This window comes from Aulonocara stuartgranti, assembly GCF_965226115.1.
Source record: "Aulonocara stuartgranti genome assembly, chromosome: 7".
Taxonomy (NCBI): domain Eukaryota; kingdom Metazoa; phylum Chordata; class Actinopteri; order Cichliformes; family Cichlidae; genus Aulonocara; species Aulonocara stuartgranti.
This window is the reverse complement of record NC_138945.1, coordinates 54,334,935-54,355,765: the sequence shown is the minus strand read 5'-3', so window position 1 is coordinate 54,355,765 and position 20,831 is coordinate 54,334,935. Positions and strand designations below refer to the sequence as shown.

Genomic DNA, 20,831 nt, shown 5'->3' with positions numbered 1-20,831 from the left:
CTGTGTGATGCTGTCATGTCAGCGTGGATCAAAAATAATGTTTCCAGCACCTCATTGAACCCATAGCACAATTAACGCAGTTCTGCAGGCAAAAGACACCATACTCTTTGCCCCACATTCATGATGTAGAAGACCAAGTGACTTGTGCTTCTGTGCTGTAGGTGTCAGCCTGCCATTAACCTATATTTGCTCAAAGAGAAATTGGATTAAAAGTTTGCGTAAAGCCACAGGTGCTGTTGGGTTCAAGGCTTAGTCAGCCCGAGTGAGAACCTGCTTGACACAGGACACGGCTGCTCAGCGAGTAGCTACTGAAGGATGAAGTGTCAAAGAAACACTCGCTTCTGATTGGTTTGCAGACACTGTAGGCGACAACGGCTTAATTTGACTACAAGAAAGAAACAATCGCAACTATATTCTAATTCTTAAGGGGCTTCGTACAAAACAGGTCTAGCAGTATACATATAAAGACCATGGTTATTATCTTATTTCAACAAAAATCGATTTGTGCTTCACTTTTGCCATTGGACGCACCGTCTTGTCTCTGCGCTCCTCCAAGATCTCGCGGGATTAAAGATGTAACGGGTGGTTAAGAAAAAAAAAAAAAAGGAAAAAAAGGTGGTTCGGTATCTGCACCGGGTTGTCAGCAGAGCGGCACAGGTAGCCAGCTGCACCTCTGTGGGCTCACGCTCGTCTACCTAGCGACGCTTGACTCAGTACGTGACACGACTGGGGAGTATCTGGAGGTGCGAGCCTCGGCGAACCAGCCCGCTCCATCATAACCGGCGCAGGTCACCTTAGCGCTCTCCTACCGGCATTTTCCGTCCACCGTCTCCGAAGATGATACCTGGCAAACGCAGAGCTGCAGTCATGATCTTCTCGGTGGCGATATTTGGAGCTCTGATGCTGCAGTCCGTCTCATCTCAGAACGGTAGGAAAGCTCTCCCTATAGAAAAACGCAGCGTGTTACACATCATGGTGAGAATGCGGTTTTAAGGGAGGCACTGGCATTGGCTGACTTTGATGCATTAAAAAAAATGTTACTTTAAATGAATTACTGCAAGATTCCTCCAGCCTCATTAGATAATCCTCTGTTTCTGACAGAAACACACACCAGAGCTGATCGATTGGCGTCTTGTTGGCCCAGCGTTAGAAAAGAAGGGTTAATAAATCATTAATGGGCTACAATCTGTACTGCTGTAGTGAGCCATAAGGAGGCCTGTGCAGTGTCCCTAAAATGTCCTTTGAAGTGTGGAGCTGAATACTGAGCCGATACATGAGCGGTTCAGGCAGCAAGGACAAGTTCTGTCCACGGGTAGGATCGTGCCACACTGAAGTTTAAAACCTGTGATGCCAGCACACAAACACTCTCTCACATGTCCAGTCAACATGCTGTCACGCGTGGGTCTGCTCAGAAATGGCAGGATAGGGATCAGGAATTCAGAAAAAATAAAATCCTCTGCTACAGAGTGAAATAATTGTATGCATCAGTGCAGGTCCATGTAATTATGTAGGACCTTAGAAGCGCAGCTCTGTAAATAGCATCAGTCCATTTTGCTGCATGTTCCTATTTTTAGAGCAGAGATGCTGCACTGGGAACTATGGCTTTAATGTCCTCTTGCAACAGTGAATCTGTTAACTCTTTGCTGAGACGTGCTGCACTGCAGAATGGCATTGATTTCCCAGCGCAGCTCCACTTGCCCAATTCACCCTCAGCTCGTAAACCTCATCCCCCCCCAAACTGATTAGGGCTGTGTAACCCCCCTCTCAGTCCACTATCTGTTTGTGTATACTGTAAGCGTGCAGTGCTTCTTGCATTCCTTTGCGAGCTCTGTGTGCGGACGAGTGAGAATGGATTGAGCTCCGGCCTTCCCCGGAGTGGTCCATGTGTAGGATTGCATTACACATCTCCTCCTATACTGTGCGCCCACTCACAACATCTCTTCTCCAATCAGAGCTGACAAAGCTCAGACTTCTGATTAGAAATACTGGCTTTACATCCGACAGGAGGAGGTAGAGATCAATCTTCTTTATTGCCTTTCAAATATTGTAGTTTTCTCTCTTCTTCTTTTTCTTCTTCCTTTCTTCAGATTGCGGTCACACAGAATATTAGCAAACACTGCTGCCAGTCACGTCCCAGAATCCATTTGGCTGCTTATATGTGAAGCTATATCTCAAAAGATTAATACAACAGTATATCATGTTGCTTCCTGTCGAGATGCGTTATCCCCCCTCTGACACCAAATATCAATGTTTTTTCACAACATACAGATGCTCTAAATCACAGGTGTCGAACTCCAGGCCTCGAGGGTCGGTGTCCTGCAGGTTTTAGATGTGTCCTTGATCCAACAAAGCTGATTTAAATGGCTAAATGACCTCCTCAACATGTCCTAAAGTTCTCCAGAAGCCTGGTAATGAACTGATCATTTGATTCAGATGTGTTGACCCAGGGTGTTATCTAAACCCTGCAGGACACCGAGGCCTGGAGTTCGACACCCCTGCTCTAAATAGATATCAATCCAGTTTGATTTACCAGACTCACTTCTTCATTTCTCTTTGAGCTAATGTTTTAAATGAAGTGAAGAAGGAGAAGAAACTGACTCACATGGGGGAAAAATCAGACTGCCAGTTAATTGAATTGGTATTTAATGCAATAGTAATCTGTAACACAACAGTGCACAGATGAAATAAATGATTCTTTTCCCAATGTATCAAGATCGTATCTTGTGATTCCCAGCCCTACTCTCTGTGGAGTTATGAGTCTAAAGTGAAGTTAACATAACAGACTGTTTAAACAGTCTGAAAAACAAAGTAATGTTTTATTTTCAGAAGCTAAAAAATGATATTTTGTGAGCTATTTCAGTTTGAGTTGTAGATTTTATTGTTTCAGTACCTGATGAATTGGCCAAATTACAAATAATTTGCATTACATTTGTAGATGTTTCCAGAGACTGAAAATGATTGTGTTTAAGGAAACGATTTAAACATGTAAAACTAAAAGATGTAACAATGTATTGTATTATAATAGAGCAAATTAACAAAAGCATATAAAGCACGATAATTGCCGGGGATATTAAATATCAGTTGTTTTCATTGCCCAGCAATCCATTGATTATTACTCTCACTTGGCTAAAAGATTATTTGGTCAACATATGGACGAAGAAGGGAAAAAGCGGGGAACAAATCTCATCACAGTTTTCCGAAACATAAGACGATGCTGACATGTTTCTCATGAAAATTTAAACCCCGAGCAGCTGAGGAGCACACAGGAGAGAGAAAAAAGCTAAATCCTGCAATTAAAAGGTTGGAACCAGTGAACGGTTTGTATTTTTGACTGGTAAATGACAGAAACCATTACTGATCACGACTAACCACAATTGCCCACATTTATTCTTTTTTTCTGATAATTATTGGATGGATGCATTGTTTCATCTCTAATGTGCATTTCTGCTATATCTAACATCAAAGGCAATCCCTACAGGGAAATGTAAGAGAAGTAGTGCCGTTTTCTGAAGCCCCACGATGCATATAAAACATTAACATGCTTGAACAACACAGTTGTCAAATTCAGTTTAATCTGATTGCATGTAAGTATAATTATTGTTACTATAACACATCAGCTCCCTTATGTTGCATTTCAGTGCTTCGAAATGTTTATTAAACTATATCAAAACATTTAAGACATATATATTAGAACCATTTTCACTGTGCAGTTAATGCCGTCCAGCATGTGAATGTATGTAATTGCTGTTTTCTTCAGTATGTGTTGGAACATAAACTGGGACTGTGGCCAGAATTTCTTCATTTTAGACACATTTAAATTGGATTCGTCAGACGATTCGAGGTCGTCTGCTGTCAGTTTGTGCTCTTGGATTTGCAGTTTGAATAATAAAACTGAAATTGGCACACAGTGTCATAGTGTGGATCTGGACAGGAACAAACACTCTGATAAAGGACAAAAGAAAGTTAGGACTATTTATATACTGGACTGATGGGCAGGTGGAAACAGGTGAGGAACGAGACACAGCTTAACCTAATCAACACAGTTTATTGCAAGCTGAAAGTAAAACTAGAGTGAGGAACGGCAGAAAGGTAACCTTCAAAGCAAAAGAGGGAACAGCTCAGAAGACAAAGGGTAAATGCAGCGGCTAACAAGAATAACAAACAGTGGAACAGACGCTAGTAGAAAGACAAGAAAGAGGAACAGATGGGGAAAAACAGAGGAAACTAAAACTGCTGCAAAGAATAAAAATAAACACCTGAACTTGAACTGAAACCAAACTGAAAGGCTAAAGGTTTTAAAAATAACAGCAACAACAACAAAAAAAACACGAGTCAAAAAGTGAAAAAGTGCAAAAATATAAAAAATACAAGGACCAATAATGCACAGATCTTACCAGAAAAAGCATATAAACACAACATCTAAAGACCAAACAATTATTTCATTGAGAGAACAAAAGACACACACACACAGGTGCTTTATGCACATTAAAATTCAGAAAGAATTTAGAAGCAAATTGGGAACACAGACAATGAAAACGTTAGATGGCAATAACAGATTTTTGGACTGTCACGCTGATATAGCGTATATGAATAGATCTCTTGATAATAAATGTGATGTGATTTGCTACAACAAGTACAATTTTACAATGTTGCATTGGGTTTTTATACGTTTAAGTGTGAAATAGGCAAATTATTTCCTTTAACATGTCAATATGAACTAAATGTTCTTTGCACAATGTTATGGCTGTTGAGTTTAGCACCATTTGTTTTTAGATTGGTTGCCTCCCATCATCAAAGGTTTATGATGTAATTCTGTCTTGCACCAGATACAAAATCTCTCAGGAAAATCACTAAAAAATGAGAAGACGATAGCAATTTTATTTTCCCTGGCATTCATCGGTGGCGTTCCCTAAGCGATGGAAATAGCGCAGCAGCAACAAGCGCAGTAACTGTGGAAAGTAACAAATTAAAGAAAAAATTAATTGGAGGGGATAAAGGAGGTGAAAAAATAAAAGTGAACCTCAGTCTTTGTGACAGCAGTACAGGAAACACATCTCACTGTGAGTAAAAACAGATTCATTGCTAACAGAAGGAGCTTTGATTTGTGGCTCAAATAGGGACTGTGTAGATAATTTAGGCCTTAATGAAAAGGACAAACATTACAATTCTCCACAGTTTGGTGAGCTGTCCTCGCCCAGCTCATGTGAAAAGAAGCACATTTTGAAATCCAGCTGGAGTAGCATAGTTTTCCACCCCTCGAAATCCCGGGCCCGCGTCAGTCATGAACGTTCTCGCTGAGTTGCACCAGGAATGTGACCTTAAGTTGCATTCAAACTTTGAAGTGCTGTGTGAGAACTTTATCTGTGGACATCATGTTTAATTTAAGATATTAAGCTAGCTTATTATTCACTAATGGAAAAAAAACATCCCACACATTAGACGCACACAAAACTAAACCGAAATCCTCTTGACGCGAGTGGCGTCATTCGGACATGTGCTGTACAGTGGTGTGCGAAGACGTGGCTACTGGCTCAGCACTTTTAACATGTCTACTCTGTCGGAGTTGACAGGGTCTGTCTCTCAGCATTTCTGCGATAAGAGCTGAGGGGCTGGCTTTAGGTTTCAGTCATGTTATTTGCTGGTTTGCATGTATGAAGGAATCTTTATGTGCATACTGTATATGGTCTGGTCTTCAGGAGCCCGTTGCAGGCTGTGCAGCAGAGTCTTGTGATGTCAGCAGCTTGACACAGAAACCAGGTGATGGTCTGTCTCATCTGGTTGGCTGTCTCTTCTTCCTACTTTGTTGCCGTAGAGTGCTTCTATGGAAACGCAGGGGGTCTATCACCATGTGCCCACACACTCCCCAGAGACCCAGAGCTGAGGCTTCTATAAATCTCTTGTCTCTCTGCAGAGCCTATAGAGCGTGCATATAACTTCCACCTCCATGATTAAAAGCATTTACATTTAAAAGGGAGACATTTCAATCCAGTCAAATTATAAGCAGCTTGTTGTATCAGTGTCCTTGTTATTCAGTAATTACATAAACACGATTTTCTGAGCACTGAGATATTTTTATTATACAGCCAAGAAAATGACAAGGTCGTGTGGAGGACTTCTTGATGTGAGCACTGTGCGAGCCAGGCGCAGTTTTATATGATGCCATTAATTGCACAGAACCAAGTGAGAGCAGCCTCGCAGGGCCGTCCCAGAAGAACTGAATTAAAGCTTCCCAGGAATAGCAGCAATAATAGTTTAGACAGATCTGGGGTTGTCTCTTTTTCCCAGAGCAAAAATTGTCAGTGTGATGACTGATGGCTCATCAGAGGTGAAACTGTTTGTCAATGAACTGATTTGTGACTTTGCATCAGACGCCATCACATTGCGCTGGGCTCTGGTTGAGAGCGAATGGTCGCATCTGATTTGTTTTTTCATATTTTGTGTAATATATACTGTATATATACAGTGGGTGCTTGTTGTGAACATGGTGAAGTTGGCTTAAGGTGAGAGGATTTAAAACGTCTTGAGCTGACAGACCCAAGATGAGATGTATAAAAGGATTATTTTAAATTTGGTGTAAGATTTGTGCAAAAATGTTTTTTGTAGCGGTTCACACCAACCGCTAAATTTTGCAGGAGAAATTTTCAGCATTTATTTTTTGGACTAAAAACTCGATTTTTCACCGATTTGTTGAAATATGTGCAAAAGAGACGGTAATACAGATTCAACTTCTTGATCAAACCAACTTCCTGATGTTGTTTCCTAGTTAGAATAGGATGAACCCAAAATCTCAATCTCTTTCTTCTTTGATTTAGATTCAGAACGCACTGTGGATAAAAAATAATGCTTAACTGAAATCTGTGGGGTGATTGTGTAACAGCAAAGTTGGTAGTAGAAGAATTACTTACAAACCAGGAACCTTTCTTTAGTCAGATTTGACTGGTGTCCTTATTCATCCCTGGGACTACTGAAATTAAAGTTGTGCCTTGAGGTGGCTACAAGTGGTGAGACTAGCTTCAAGGATCCTCTGATAACAAGTCCCTTTTCAATTGGGAAAAACTAATGAGTGCCAGATTAATTAATGAAGGGAAATGATGATATTTGCAACTTTAATCTGAATTTATCAACATGGCTAGACATTTTATAAACCAGGAAATGATTAGATTAATTGGGGAGTTAAGCAGCTGTCATTTATTCATTTATTTATTTCTAATTTTAACATAATTTGTCTGTTCTGTTCATTATTTTGCATTTGTTGCTGTTCTTTTCATTTGGTCATGTCCTTTGTCTGGCTCCTGTTTTAATTTAACCTGTTACTTTCTCACCTGCACCTGTTTCTCCTCTTTTGTTTTGCCTCTGGACACGCTGCCCCCGTAAACGACCACCACCAGCACCGGCGGGCTTTGTGAAATCACCTCTTTCTGAGACTAAGCTCACAGGTGACACCTTTGAGCTGTACTGTGACGTGGTAGGTAACCCCACCCCCGAAATCCAGTGGTGGTACTCTGAGATCAACCGAGCCGACTCTTTCAGGCAGCTGTGGGATGGTGCCCGGAAGCGGCGGGTGTCCATCAGCACCGCCTACGGCATCAATGCTGTGAGCGTGTTGGGGGTATCGCATCTCACACTAGACGATTCTGGGACATACGAGTGCAGAGCCAGCAATGACCCACGGCGTAATGACCTCCACCAAAATCCAGCCACCACCTGGATCCGTGCTCAGGCCACTATAACAGTGCTGCAGAGTGAGTGGTCAGTGTAGAGCAATCCTCCCCCAGTTCCTGTGTGATTCAGCCTCCATCATACCTCTCCAGAGGAGCAGTAGCTTCCTAAGTAGGTGCCACCCTCCCCCACAGACCTGAGAAATGAGGAAAAAACACCATCCTCTCATCTTCTTGTTATCTTTAGTAAGCAGAGCTGAGTAGTATTCTTTTAATGTTCATCGCACATTTCAACTCTTACTTTAAATAGAGCTCACAGAGCCCAGTTTTTTCCTTCTTTTCCTCCCTTTTCTCCTCCTTTCTTCTAATTTCCCAGAATTATTCATTATAATTGTGGTTTTTCTCTCATTGTTGTAACCTGCTTGGTATTTGGCATTTGGTATCACCTTCATCACAGCCATGTTTTATTTGGAGAGTGATAGCACGTCTCATTTCTGACTCATATTAGCGCTAACAGTAGTTTCTTGTTTGCTCACCAGAATCACAGTGCTTTTTCTAGAGACGTGTATCTTCTTCAGCCTTATAAAAGGACAAAATGGGGGCCAAATCTCCATACAGTTTTTTTTCTTTTTTTTTTGGGAGGGGGGCTGAGTACCTGCCAGCACAAACCTGCAGGTGCTTTGTTGCAGACGGTGTTTTAGGCCATGACTAAAGATTAAGAGCTTCACTGGTGTCTAACTGTGCAAACAAGACATAGATAATCAGGATTAAGCAGAATACTAACTCTCCAATTAAGATCTTCATTGTTTAAAAGCCAACTGAAGCAAGCAGCTTCGGCAGGTTACATTTCTACGGGATGCTAATCTCTAAATTAAGTGGAGGGATATTTTCATGAAGCTAAATAAGTTGTGGTAAGTCCAAAGAATTGGTATAAATAACATTAGTGTGCTTCATAAAAAATGTTCTGGAGTTACTGTAATGTGAAACCTGTTTTTATCCACCTGCATTGTAACAGATGTATACTTATCATCATGCCTCACACAAAACACATCCAGCTGCTATAATTAAACCAAGTGCTTCTCCAAAGCTAGCCTGTAATCCAAAAGCTGCATTTTGTTCTGTAAAGTTATATTTGGTAATGTAGTTGCTCGAATGGGTGTATTTCATGTCCAGCTACCCAGAAAGTGAATGGACCTTTACTTCAGCAGGCTGGGATGCCCAGAATAATTCCTCCCACTTTAAACTATTCCTGAGCATTATTGAAAAACGACTAGTCGTCTGTAGTGTCTGAACTCTACATCTTCCAGCGCGCCTTCACCCACTACTTCTGCTGTGGCTGAGCTACGCTTCTCTTGCAGAGCCGTCCATTGCTGCCTCTGAACACGTCACGCTTCCAGTGGAAGGAGAAAGCCTCACACTGCAGTGCAACCTGACCAGCCCCCACAGCACCGTCCAGGAAAGCTTCTGGATGAAGAACGGCGAGGAGATCCCAGAAACGCGTGACTCAAGCAAGAACACTGAGTACAGGTCAGCTTTTTTCACGAGTCTGAGAGGAAGAGGTGTTTAGCAGCCTGGCGTGCGTTCACGTGAGATGTATTTCTGCTCCGCAGGCTGAAAAGACCAAGAGCAGATGACGCTGGAGTGTACATGTGTGTCTACAACTTCAGCACGACTCCTTCGGCCAACGCCACCATCGAAGTTAAATGTAGGTGTTGACTGGCGAGCTAAAGCCGTCTTTGCAATTTTGAGGCCACATTAGAGATGCCACCAATAAAAATGGCCTTGAGCACTTGTATCGCTGTCATGTGAGGACCTGTGATCTCAAACGGCTCTGCTGGCTGCTCAGGGGCAGCCGGTGCCCTTGACACCTCCATCAAGCCAGTGCCCGGCTCAGTGGCAGCAGATGGTGTCTTGTTTGTCTGATGGAAAGGGATTATGTAAAATCTGGTCAGCCTTTTCTGCTGTTGCATTGCAATGGAGGTAAATTGGATTTCAGGGGCAGTTTTCTTGATATTATATGGGGCATTTCTATTATTGCAGTCCGTTTTATAATCTACTGAGTAATGCACACAGTTTATGGTTACATTGGCTCAAATACTCTTGCTAGATTAAATGTAATGCTTTATGTTTGAAGTTCACTTTCATACACACAAGTGTTCGTCTCTGCAGTGTAAAAAGACTATTGGAATGACTCCTGCTTTGCGCTTCAGTGCTTTATTCTTAAAAAAGAAAAACAAACTGCTGTGCGTGATTTACCTCATGTGACTGTTTTTTAGCTTTTACTCAGATTACTTCATAAATGTGCAATGTGGTTAAATGCAATACAGCAATCAGTGAGAGCATTACTATCAGTTTCAACTTGGAAAAATAACAAAAATTATATTATTATTGTTATTTTTAAAAAATTAATTTCTCAAATGTGTTTTGTGTTTTAGCTGCTCCTGAGATTGTAGGCCACAAACGTAGTGAGAATAAGAACGAGGGCGATCACGCTATACTCCACTGTAAGTCTGTGGGTTATCCTCACCCTGTGTGGTCCTGGCGCAGGAACGACAAGGTATGTCATATGAATTTAAATGATACTGCTTAGATATCATTTGTGATGTTTAGATTTTATGATTTTAAAAAGATTCTAAGTCTCATATGTACAGCAACTGGTTTCAGTGGTAAAGTAAATCTCCTGTTAGTAATTGAGACTAGCTACCTAAGCAGAAGGTCACCATTAAGAACACTTAAGGTTAAGAGGTCCCCAAATCCCACAGCTGCAGTCTAAGGATTTTATGTGTTTGACTTACTCTAAATATTAAAGCTCAACAAGAACATTTACGATTAACAGAAACAACAAATGGAAAATATTGTAGATCGATTCTTTAATTGATCTACAATAAATGGAAAAATGAAAACGTATCCAGAATAAATATAAACCCACCGGTATAACAGTTTCACCTGAAAAGTATCACACTCAGGCACGACTGTTGTTTTTCAGTCTGATTTTATGTTTTTTTTAAAAAGCCCATGGTCATAGAAAGTTGATTAAAAAACAATAGCTAACCTTTCAAAATAAAAGTGAAAATACTCTTTTCAGTTTATTTTTACTTTAGTATAACTACATTCATATACAGGGTGGGGCATTTATATGGATACACCGTAATAACATGGGAATGCTACAGTTAGCAAACTGTTTGCCCCCTCACATATACTAATGTGCCACAAACAGGACTTTAATATCACCAACCATTCCCATGTTATTACGGTGTATCCATATAAATAGCCCACCCTGTAGTTAAAGCTAAGTTTTATTGGTAAAAATCTATTTAAAAGATGCTATTGAACTCCAAAATGAAGTAGAAAAATGGATGTTTTTACTCTCCAGCTCCTTGGTTTAACTAGTGTTGATCTGGAGGTAGTTCTGCTGGCACCAGTCTACAAAGCCTTGGGTCAGTTCTCTGTACTCCTTGTCGTCCCCATCAGTGATAGCATAGATAAAACCAGGTGCTTGAAACAATCCTCATCTCAAAGGTGCTCCATTGGATTGAGATCTGGTGAATGTGTAGGTCATTTTAGAAACAGTGTACTCATTGACATGTTTAAGAAACCAGTTTGAAAATATCTTAGCTTTATAACATGGTATATTATCCTGCTGTAAGGAGCCATCAGAAGACGCATACACTGTGTGGATCGGCAACAATACTCACGTAGGTGGGTGGTGAGTCAGTGATGCTCTGGGCCAAGAAAATATCCCCCACACCATACACCACCACAACAGCCTGAAATGTTGATAAAGGGCAGCATGGACCCAAGCCTTAATGTTGTTTATGCCAAATCCTACCATCCAAATATTCAGGTAGAAATTTAGTCTCATCACACCAAGCAACATTTTTTCAACCCTCTATCATCCAATTTTGGTGAGCCCATGCGAACTGGAGCCTCCGTTTCCTGTTCTTAGATGACAAAAAGCAGCACGTGATCTTCTGCTGCTGTCGTCCATCTGCTTCAAGGTTGGACATGCTGTGCGTTCAGAGATGCTCTTTTGCATACCTTGATTGTAATAAGTGGTTATCTGAGTTACTTTTTATCAACTCTAAGCAGTCTGGGCATTCTTCTCTGACCTCTGACATCAACACTGCATTGTCACCCAGACAACTGCAGCTCATCCTTTTCAGATGATTCAGAGATGGTTGTGTGGGAAAACCCAGTAAATCAGCAGGTTCTGAAATGCAAGTGGCTTAAATCACCTTTCTTTTCTGTTCTGATACTCAATTTGAACTTCAGCAGGTCGTTTTGACCATGTCTACAAGCCTAAATGCACTGAGTTGCTGCAATGTGATTGGCTTATTAGACTTTTGTGTTAATAAGCAGCTGAACAGGTGTACCTAATAACATGTCTGGTGAATTTATAATACTCCATGATCTAAACTAAGGCACAAAAAACTGTCCATGTAAAAAAAAAAAAAAACTCTCACTGCCAAATCACCAGGATGATTCTCTTCATTCCCTCTTCGTAGGACTTTGAAAACTCAACACGCATCTACATCGTCAGCAAAGACAACTACACAGAGCTCCACATTCTGAATCTGGACATTGATGAAGATCCAGGGGTGTACGTCTGCAACGCCACCAACATGATTGGCCACACTACTGAGAAATCTGTGCTGAGGGTTCGCAGCCACTTGGCCCCCTTATGGCCTCTCCTGGGGGTTTTGGCTGAGATCATCATCCTGGTCGTCATCATCGTTGTTTATGAGAAGCGCAAGAAGCCAGAAGATTTACAAGACGGTGAGTCACCGCTGATAATGCTTAGGAATGTTTTATTAGTCCATCGTTTAAATATAACTGGGGATAGATTAGCTGCCTTCAGCATACAAATGAAATACCTAATGGGTCTGTCATGTGAAAAGGCTCTGGTGTGAGCTTGAAGGCATTTCTTCCCCAGGTGCACCGGCAGAGTTGCCTGACACTGTGCCCATCGCTGTGCCCGCATTCAATAATTCAGGCAGCGAGGCTGACCCAGAACGCAGACACTGTTGCACCTTGTCAGGACAATATCATGCCTTTAATATTCATGAGAAATATGATACTGCAGTGTTGAGGAGGTGGGCGGTTTCAATTATTAATACCTTTCCAGGGACCTTGTAGTGTCCTCAATGCAATGTCCCTAATGCAAACTTAACAATGATGCTCGTAATTTAGCTGTGAAACCTGGGTATGCCATCCTGCAATTTTCTGATAGCGCTGAGCACTTCATTTGAGAGTCTAGCTACGTCATATATTATGCATTAATGGTATTTGGGCAACCTTTTCCTCTCAAACAGAATTTTGATGTTGTCACCTGCTGATTAGCTGTAGCACCGAGGGAATGACTGACACCTAAGAGCTGTCGGTGGTATTCACTAACGCCTACAGTCATTGCACTTGAACGTTTTCTCAGTACGGTTTATTATTTTATCAGAATAGATTGCAGAATATGGGAGCGATATAGTCCCCTCGAGAATCCGTACAGCCTTTAAGCAGCAAATCAAGACGGATGCAGATTGCTTGCTTTCGTGAATTGTTTTACTTGAAACTCTCGGACCTGGTTTCTCTTCTCTCCGCTTGTTGCATATATTTTAAAAGATTGTTTTAATATCTCCCATCCTCCCCTTTTTCCAAATTGCCTAACGTAAACTGTGTTTGTGGTAAGTGAGAGACTTTGCATGCCTCGTGAATTTCAATAAGCATTCAGCCTCGTCATCCTCCCGTCTGCGGCACATTATAATCAGCACTTTTAAATGTTTCAGTTCCAAATTTTAGGTTTTTATTTGTTTTGATGAAATGATTATGCCATGTCTTTGCATCACACTCATAAACATAATCACCGCAGCAGAGAAATGGCATGTAGCACTCTAAGGAATTTGAAGTGTTTCGTCACTGTTTGAAAATGCTGCGCTGAGTTATCACCGCAGGGCTGATAATCATGGACCTGCTTCTCGCTAATCTCCTTGAGTGAGCAGATGTTCTTTGTGAGCGCTGCTTGTCTGTGCATGACTACAGTATTTTTTTTCCCCAGTTTGAATTCTGCCTGTTGTTCTCAGTTGCTCGTGCATTTTATTGTGATGTTTAATTACACTCTGTGTTTTGTGAGTGTTCTCATGAGCTACTTTTCATTCTGCATCGCAGCCATTTTTATATATATATATATATATATATATATATATATATATATATATATATATATATATATATATATATACACACACACACACACACACACACACACACACACACACACACACACACACACACACACATACACACACAGTTTGCTCCTGTGTTACTTCACCTAGGCTATGTTTTTATTTGGTAACAGTCTGTACTTGGAAACCACAGACGTAGAGATTTTTAGGGCACTAAATGTCAGCTTTAAGCAAAACACCTCATCAGCGTGTGCAGCTTCTTTGCGATTATTTTATTTTTTTTGGTGTTCATTTCTCCATATTTTCCTCTTGCTGCCACAGATGATGATCTAGCTGGACCAATGTAAGTATAAACATTTCACCTCTTACCACCTTATCTCTGTTTAGCTTGGTAAAGTAATGTGTGTTTTGTTGTAGATTATCATGATGTATCTACTCCAGACAGTCTGTAGAGCTCACTGTGAAGTAGTTCCTAAAACTGGGTCACAAATAACGGTGAGCATCATGTCCTAGTATTTCAGATAAATCACCGGATGGTATTTTAAGGTCAAGTTTGGCCACTGTTGCTGTGACTGACAAGTTGTCTGGATTAGGAAAGTCCTGCTTAATCCGCCCATGTTTGGCAGTGAGAAGCAGTATGCATTGTTTATTAAATGTTTTTTTTAACACGCTACAATGTAGTTTTAGGCAGATGTGTGATTTAAGGCATAGTTTTGTTCTTCCTGTTTCCCCTCCTGGCTTCAGTAATCTATTGATAGGTGTCCTGGTAACCTAAATTTTAGTTACCTAGTATCTTTTTTAAGAGGAAAAAACTTAGCTCACTGAAATGCACACAAAAAAAGAACAGAAAAAACTCTCAGCAGGTAAAAAATTATGTTTAAAAATGTTTTAAAAATATTTACATAACTGGTCCTGGGTCTGGTTTTGTCCTTGCTGCAGTCAAAGACTGAATGTAAAAGATGGAGGTAGCCTCAGATCTAAAAACTAATCTAATGCGAGAGTGCTATATACCTGCATTCTCTTTAATGGCCAGCAGGGGGAAACAAAATGTCTATAGAAGAAAAAACTAATATGCTTCTTACATGACTTAATACCTCAGTAAACATTTTCCTTGTGTGTTTATGGTCTCATTCACTAGTTTTAAGTCGTGTTAAAGAAAATGTGATGTTAATTTTATAACTTATTGTCCCATTTAGTATAAAATACATTATAGCATGGGCGTCAAACATAAGGCTAGGGGGCCAGAAGTGACCCAGCAAAATATATATAGGAAAGGCTAAGAAGTGATCTGCAAGACTTTTCTGTACTTTTACATTTCTAATGTAAAAAACTGACATGTGCTGTTGAAATTGTACTACTTTATATTATATTAAGATATCTCGGGGATTAAATGTGTAGTTAAATGTCTTTAGACTGACAGAAATTGGAGTTTCACTCATTTGGCCCACATAACTGGGCCAGACTCGGCCCTCGGTGTAGAATTAGTTTGACATCCCAGCATTATATAGACTTAAAGGTTTAGAGACTAGACATGACAAAAGGACTAAATGACAATCCTCTGGCTATGTCCATCTTTGATATACAGTTTATGGCTGCAAACAGTAGTAGTAGATGTTTTCATCAGTGGTTGCATTAATAACCCTGAGCCATCATCAAGGCATCAGTCAACTGTCAACATCAGTCAGTTTCATCTATAAATAAAATGATGGTAAATTTCTACCACAAGCTTGCAGATGTTAAAATTGGTTAATTAGCAGCCTGCAGCGTTTATTTTATGTCATGAAACAGAAAGCGGAGCATTAGCTATTTTTATTTCATACACGACAACAATCATTTTACAGTTGTTAGGACTGAGATCACTAGTTTCTGTGTATGACATGTGTTCAAAAGTTTATTTAAATTAGGCTCATCTCTGTTCAAGATCAGCTTCTTGATCATGTCCAAAAAATTTTTGCCAAGAGACCAAATATCAAGCGAGCTGATTTATATTTTTCCCCCTATGAAGGATTTGTGCCAGAGTGCCATCTTGTGTCATTGTGAGCGTAGGTAGCTTCATGAAAAATGATGGGTCACCACCCAGACCGGTTGATATTTGATATTTGAAGTGTCCAATCATGTGTTTTAAGACAAAAAGCAGCAGCCTTGCTGAATAAACTGTAAAGGTGCATGAGAAGATAACCTTGAATTTGAGATTTGCCATTTACACCACAAGGCGGTTTTTTTGGAGGTTTTTTTAGGGATTTGATCACAGAACTGCTTGATAACACCTCATATACGCTTTGTTTGAGATGAGAGCTGATTGTGTGTTTTACTTCTTTGTAAAGGAAAACTAACTCGACCAACAACCACAAAGACAAGAATCTCCGCCAGAGGAATACAAACTGAGCAGCCTGTCTGCTGAGTAAGTATTAAATTATTAAGAGAAGCCCTGATAATAAAGACCTGTGGCCACAAACCCAAGATGACTGATTTGATTTAATTTAATTAAGTGTAATTACATAAAACCAAATGAGAACAACAGTTGCCTCAAGGTGCTTTATATTAAAAGGTAAAGACCCTCCAAGAATACAAGTTGACTATACGAAACAATAACTGAATGCTTTTGTCACGCAGGATAACTCATATATACTAATAGATCGCATTTACACTGGGCTAACAAGCTGAATCTTCTCTTTTCTGCAGGTCTCATTACACATGTATTGACCATATGAAGGTAAACAAGAATGGACTCCATACCCGTTGTTTATAGGACACATCTGCCATTAAAAGTATGGTTGTGGAGGAATTAAATGAGGCATGCCTTATGATTTTATTGTGTGAGGGTGTGAGGTCAGGAGGTACCCAAACCATTATAGAATTGTTAACATTATAACCATTGTGACTGCATGCGGTTGTTGACGTTTATTATTTTTCCCCATGCTCTTAACCACTAATTTAACATTTTTACTACTTCTAAAAATAATGCATGCAAGACGTTGACCTTCTGTTTGCTACAGAAATGGCTTTTTTTTTGGTTTTATTTTGTTTTTTCTCTGAGAGTGGCTTCATTTTAATAATCTGTACTGTGTGTTTTAGAGGAAAAACGACACTCAGCAAAAGAAAATACCACCGTAATCTGGTATGACAGATGTGTACAGTTTTATCATCCTGCTGCATACCATTGATTCATTTTATCCGACAGTATCTATTACATTTAAGGGCTTTGCAATGTCCCTCTAAATTTGATTAAGATCTACTGTATGTATGTACTGTATGTATTAAATCATAATAACTATGTATCAGATCACCGTTAATATAAAGACTATCCATATTATATGATGCACTTAAATGTTGAAAAGTATGAAAAAAACCCTGTATAAAAGCCTACTTTAGGAAATCTGTACTAATCATTCTAACGTATTATTTTATAATTATGTGTATTGTACAGCATGGCTATTATCCTATGCAATTATCATCCATATCAGTATATGGCAAATCATTGCAGCTTTTGATTTCTCTGTGACAAAGCTTTAATCTAGTAGGATCACCGTAGAGCGTCGATGGCACACAACACAGCTGCATGAATTCTCGACAGCTTACGTGGGGCAGAAAGGAAAGCCCGCGTCCGAGCTGACACATGTGAAGCAATTCCAAGATCCCGAGTCATTTTTAAAAATAAATATCTTTAAAAAATCAGACATGTCTGGCAAATCAGTTTCTTTGCAAAACACAGAGTTGTACTCTTAGTCACATGGACTCTCAAAAGTGGAGAACAGCTCCATCTAGTGAGATTTCAGGAGGTCGAAATGGGGAATGTAGTGATGAACATCAGAGCAATAAAGACCTGCAAACCGTGAGGAAAGTGTTCGGGGGTACGTTTAAGTCTTACGCTGTGAAAATCAAGGATCAGATTAGATATGAAAAGACAGAAAGTAGTACACGGTGAAAGGACTTTGAGTGACAGCCGAGGGATGAAGCTGCCTTTCTTTTTAGGATTAATGGAGGATGCCACTGAGGTCACGTCTTGAAATGAAGGAAGGGAAATGAGTTTTAAACAGCAGATTCAAATATTCAGAGGGCTCGATGTTTAGAGTTCTGTTTTATGGTGCAATGTCAAATACTTTGACTTTGTAGTTCTGCCACTGTTGAGGGAGCTTTTTATAAGTTGTCAGGTAGTGAAACAGGCAAACCTACATGTCAAGTCAGCCATTAAAAGCTTTGCATTCATGATTTTAGTGCACATCATTGGAATATGCATGCATACATACATCTCAGTTCACTTACTGAGACTGATCTGTGTTCTTGTTGTACATTAGATACCAGTTCTTTTTGCTTAGTATAAAAAATCAATGTGCAAATTTAACCTGAGTCACATGAGACATCCTTAGTCTTTGAAGCCTTTTCTTTTTGTTAAACTTTATTCAACACTTTGCATAGTACGAAACTGCAAACATAACAGATAACAGAGCAGTCACAGACATTTATGTAATCCCAAAAAAGATTACTTTCACATCAGTCCATATCTGGACTTGAAACTGTTCCTCTTAAACACTGTCCTCTGCTGCTCCGTCTTCTTCTTTTTCTTCTTTAAAAAAACAGAGATCAATTTATCTTGTAAAGCTTTAAAAAAAAAAAAGAAGTATGATATCTCACTAGATTTAAAATAAATACAGCATATATTCTTTCTCCTGTGTTATCCTCGAGCTGTAGTGGGAAGCACTTTCATCACAAAATGTGGGAAACTGCTGCAGCCCAACAAAGGCGGGCACTATTTTGTCATTCCTTCTGGAAGGTAGCATCGGTTTCTTCCCTGATGGACTTTCAGGAATATTTTAAAAAACTATTACCAGCCAGAGAATAATAAACTATTGTTCTTTGACCTTTTTTTTGTGTCTTTTTTAACTGTTTTATTAATTGTTTGGGTCTAATTCCTGTGATGTAATGCTGCACCCTGGATTAATATGTCAGCAGGATTCAAACAGTAATAAAATCAGTCCATTTCTAGAGCAGAGAGACATCTGTGACTTTGTGAACCCGGAAAAAAAAGGAGGGAACACAACTCCTGACAAAAATGATTTGTTGTTCTCTCGGGGCGGATTAATCTCTCGGATGTCAGGTGAACTTTAAACCGGTGTGATGGACTACTTCTTAAACAAGCCAGCGGATTGTTTTAATAGCAAATCTAAAGAGTTCTCCAAACTTAATGGAGAGATTAATGTTTTATTTATTTATTTATGGGACTTTATTTACATCTGCTGCCACAGTTGTCAACATCATGTGTCACAAATGGCATATAATTAGTTGTCTTAAATAAAGACTTTTTGCGGTAAGTGAAACAAAGCAGTGATTAGTGCAAAATAGCATCATACAGTGTGACGTACCATTTAAATGGAAGTTTTGGGTAATACATGATTTTATTAATTGTTTGACACCTAAATGAAATGGTATTTTGTCAAAATGAATCTTTTTTTTTAACTTAAACAAAAAATGTTTCCAATGTGAAAAGATACTCGATGTTACTCAAATGTGGAAGCGTTAACTCACAGCGGTAACTTTCAGTATTTCAGGGGTTGTTTAAATCTCTCTATTCTTATTGCAAACTAGTCAAGCTTTGTATGAGTCTCAGCACCCTAGACTTATGTAACGGCAATGATACAAGCTACTTTGGCTTCTGTCTCTTTAAAACCCCTCTCCCATTTTCTTCTGATTATGTCCATCTTGCCTGGCTTTTGCAAAAAGAACCTCAAGTTTGTGAGCCTCACGTCCTCTGCTTGCCAGTTCAGAGGTTCAGAAAAACAAACAAAAAAAACCGCAGTAAACCTATCATTTCTTGTTCTTGATCGGAAATGGCAGCTCCGCACCTCCATCTGCATGTGTTAGCACCAGAATCCATGGCCAGCACAAACATCTTAAGCAACAACGATTACAACAGAGCATGTCTATTCTGTGAATTTTGAGCTCATTGCGTGCTAACTGCGTATATAATCTATATAAAAAGTATCTGTTCTTGGCTGACAGGAGCGGCACCTGACCGTCTTCTGCTGCTGTAGCCCATCTGATGGGGTGCTCAGGAGGTAGAGCAGGTCTACTAATGGGAAGGCTGGTGGTTTGATCTCCGGCTGCCCAAGTCTCCAGTTTACATGCCTAAGTACACCTTGGCAAGATACTGAACCCCAAGTTGCTCTTGAATGTGTTCATCGGAGTATAAATGTATGTTAATATTAGATAGAGAGCACTTAGGTGTAGAAAAAGTAGGAATGTATGAATGAGTGAAAGAGGCATGGGGTATAAAGCGCCCTGAGTGTTCAAGTAGTGTAGAAAAGTGCTATGCAAGAACCAGTCCATTTACCATCTGCTTCAAGCCTGGACACGTTGCATGCTCATAGATGCTTTTCTGCATACCTTGGGTGGTTATTTGAGTTACTTCTCCATCAGCTCACAGTAGTCTAGCAATTCTCTTCTGACCTCTGCTATCAACAAATCATTTTCACCTAGAGATCTGCCACTGAGTGGATATTTTCTCTCTTTTGGACCATTCTCTCTAAACCCTGAAGATGCTTGTGTGGGAAAATCCCAGCGGATGAGCAGTTTCGGAAACACTCCGACCAGTCTGTCTGGCACCAACAACCACACCATCTTCAAATTCGCCTAAATCACCTTTCCTCCTCATTCTAGTGCTCGGTTTAAACTCGGTTTAAACAATTAAAGAAAACATGTACCTAAGAAAATGGCTGGTGAGGAGTATGACTCTATTGTTTTCTCTAACATGTTTTCTCATTTTGACTTGGGTGTAAAATTATTATTATTATTTTTAACATTTGATGAGCTTCTTGTATTTTGGGATAAGATGGGATCTATTGTGATGTCACAGGTCAGAAAATTAAGCAAGTAGTCAAATGTAAATCAGCCAAAGCCACCTATACAGTGCACTAGGGGTACGAATAAGGATGACACTGCATGGAAATTCAGATTTGCAGCCCAGTGAAGACACACCGACCTGATTTCCAACAGGCTGGGATGT

At 39.9% G+C, this 20,831-nt stretch overlaps 2 protein-coding genes across 2 annotated transcripts in view; both read left to right on the top strand.

The window, feature by feature from the left end:
• Window positions 1-837: 837 nt before the first annotated feature.
• On the top strand, window positions 838-20,462 carry LOC309709471 (neuroplastin-like; the record flags this gene model as incomplete). Its single annotated transcript, XM_082538086.1, has 7 exons — window positions 838-928; window positions 7,470-7,742; window positions 9,017-9,185; window positions 9,269-9,363; window positions 10,094-10,215; window positions 12,164-12,434; window positions 20,365-20,462. The coding sequence occupies 7 exons, from the start codon at window positions 838-840 to the stop codon at window positions 20,460-20,462; spliced, it is 1,119 nt and encodes a 372-aa protein (XP_082394212.1).
• The window catches only part of LOC309709968 (potassium/sodium hyperpolarization-activated cyclic nucleotide-gated channel 3-like), a 27,170-nt gene continuing 18,688 nt past the window's right edge, over window positions 12,350-20,831 (top strand). The window contains exon 1 of the mRNA XM_082539012.1: window positions 12,350-12,434. The gene's annotated coding sequence lies outside the window, so the exon portion shown is untranslated. The remainder of the gene's footprint in view (window positions 12,435-20,831) is intronic.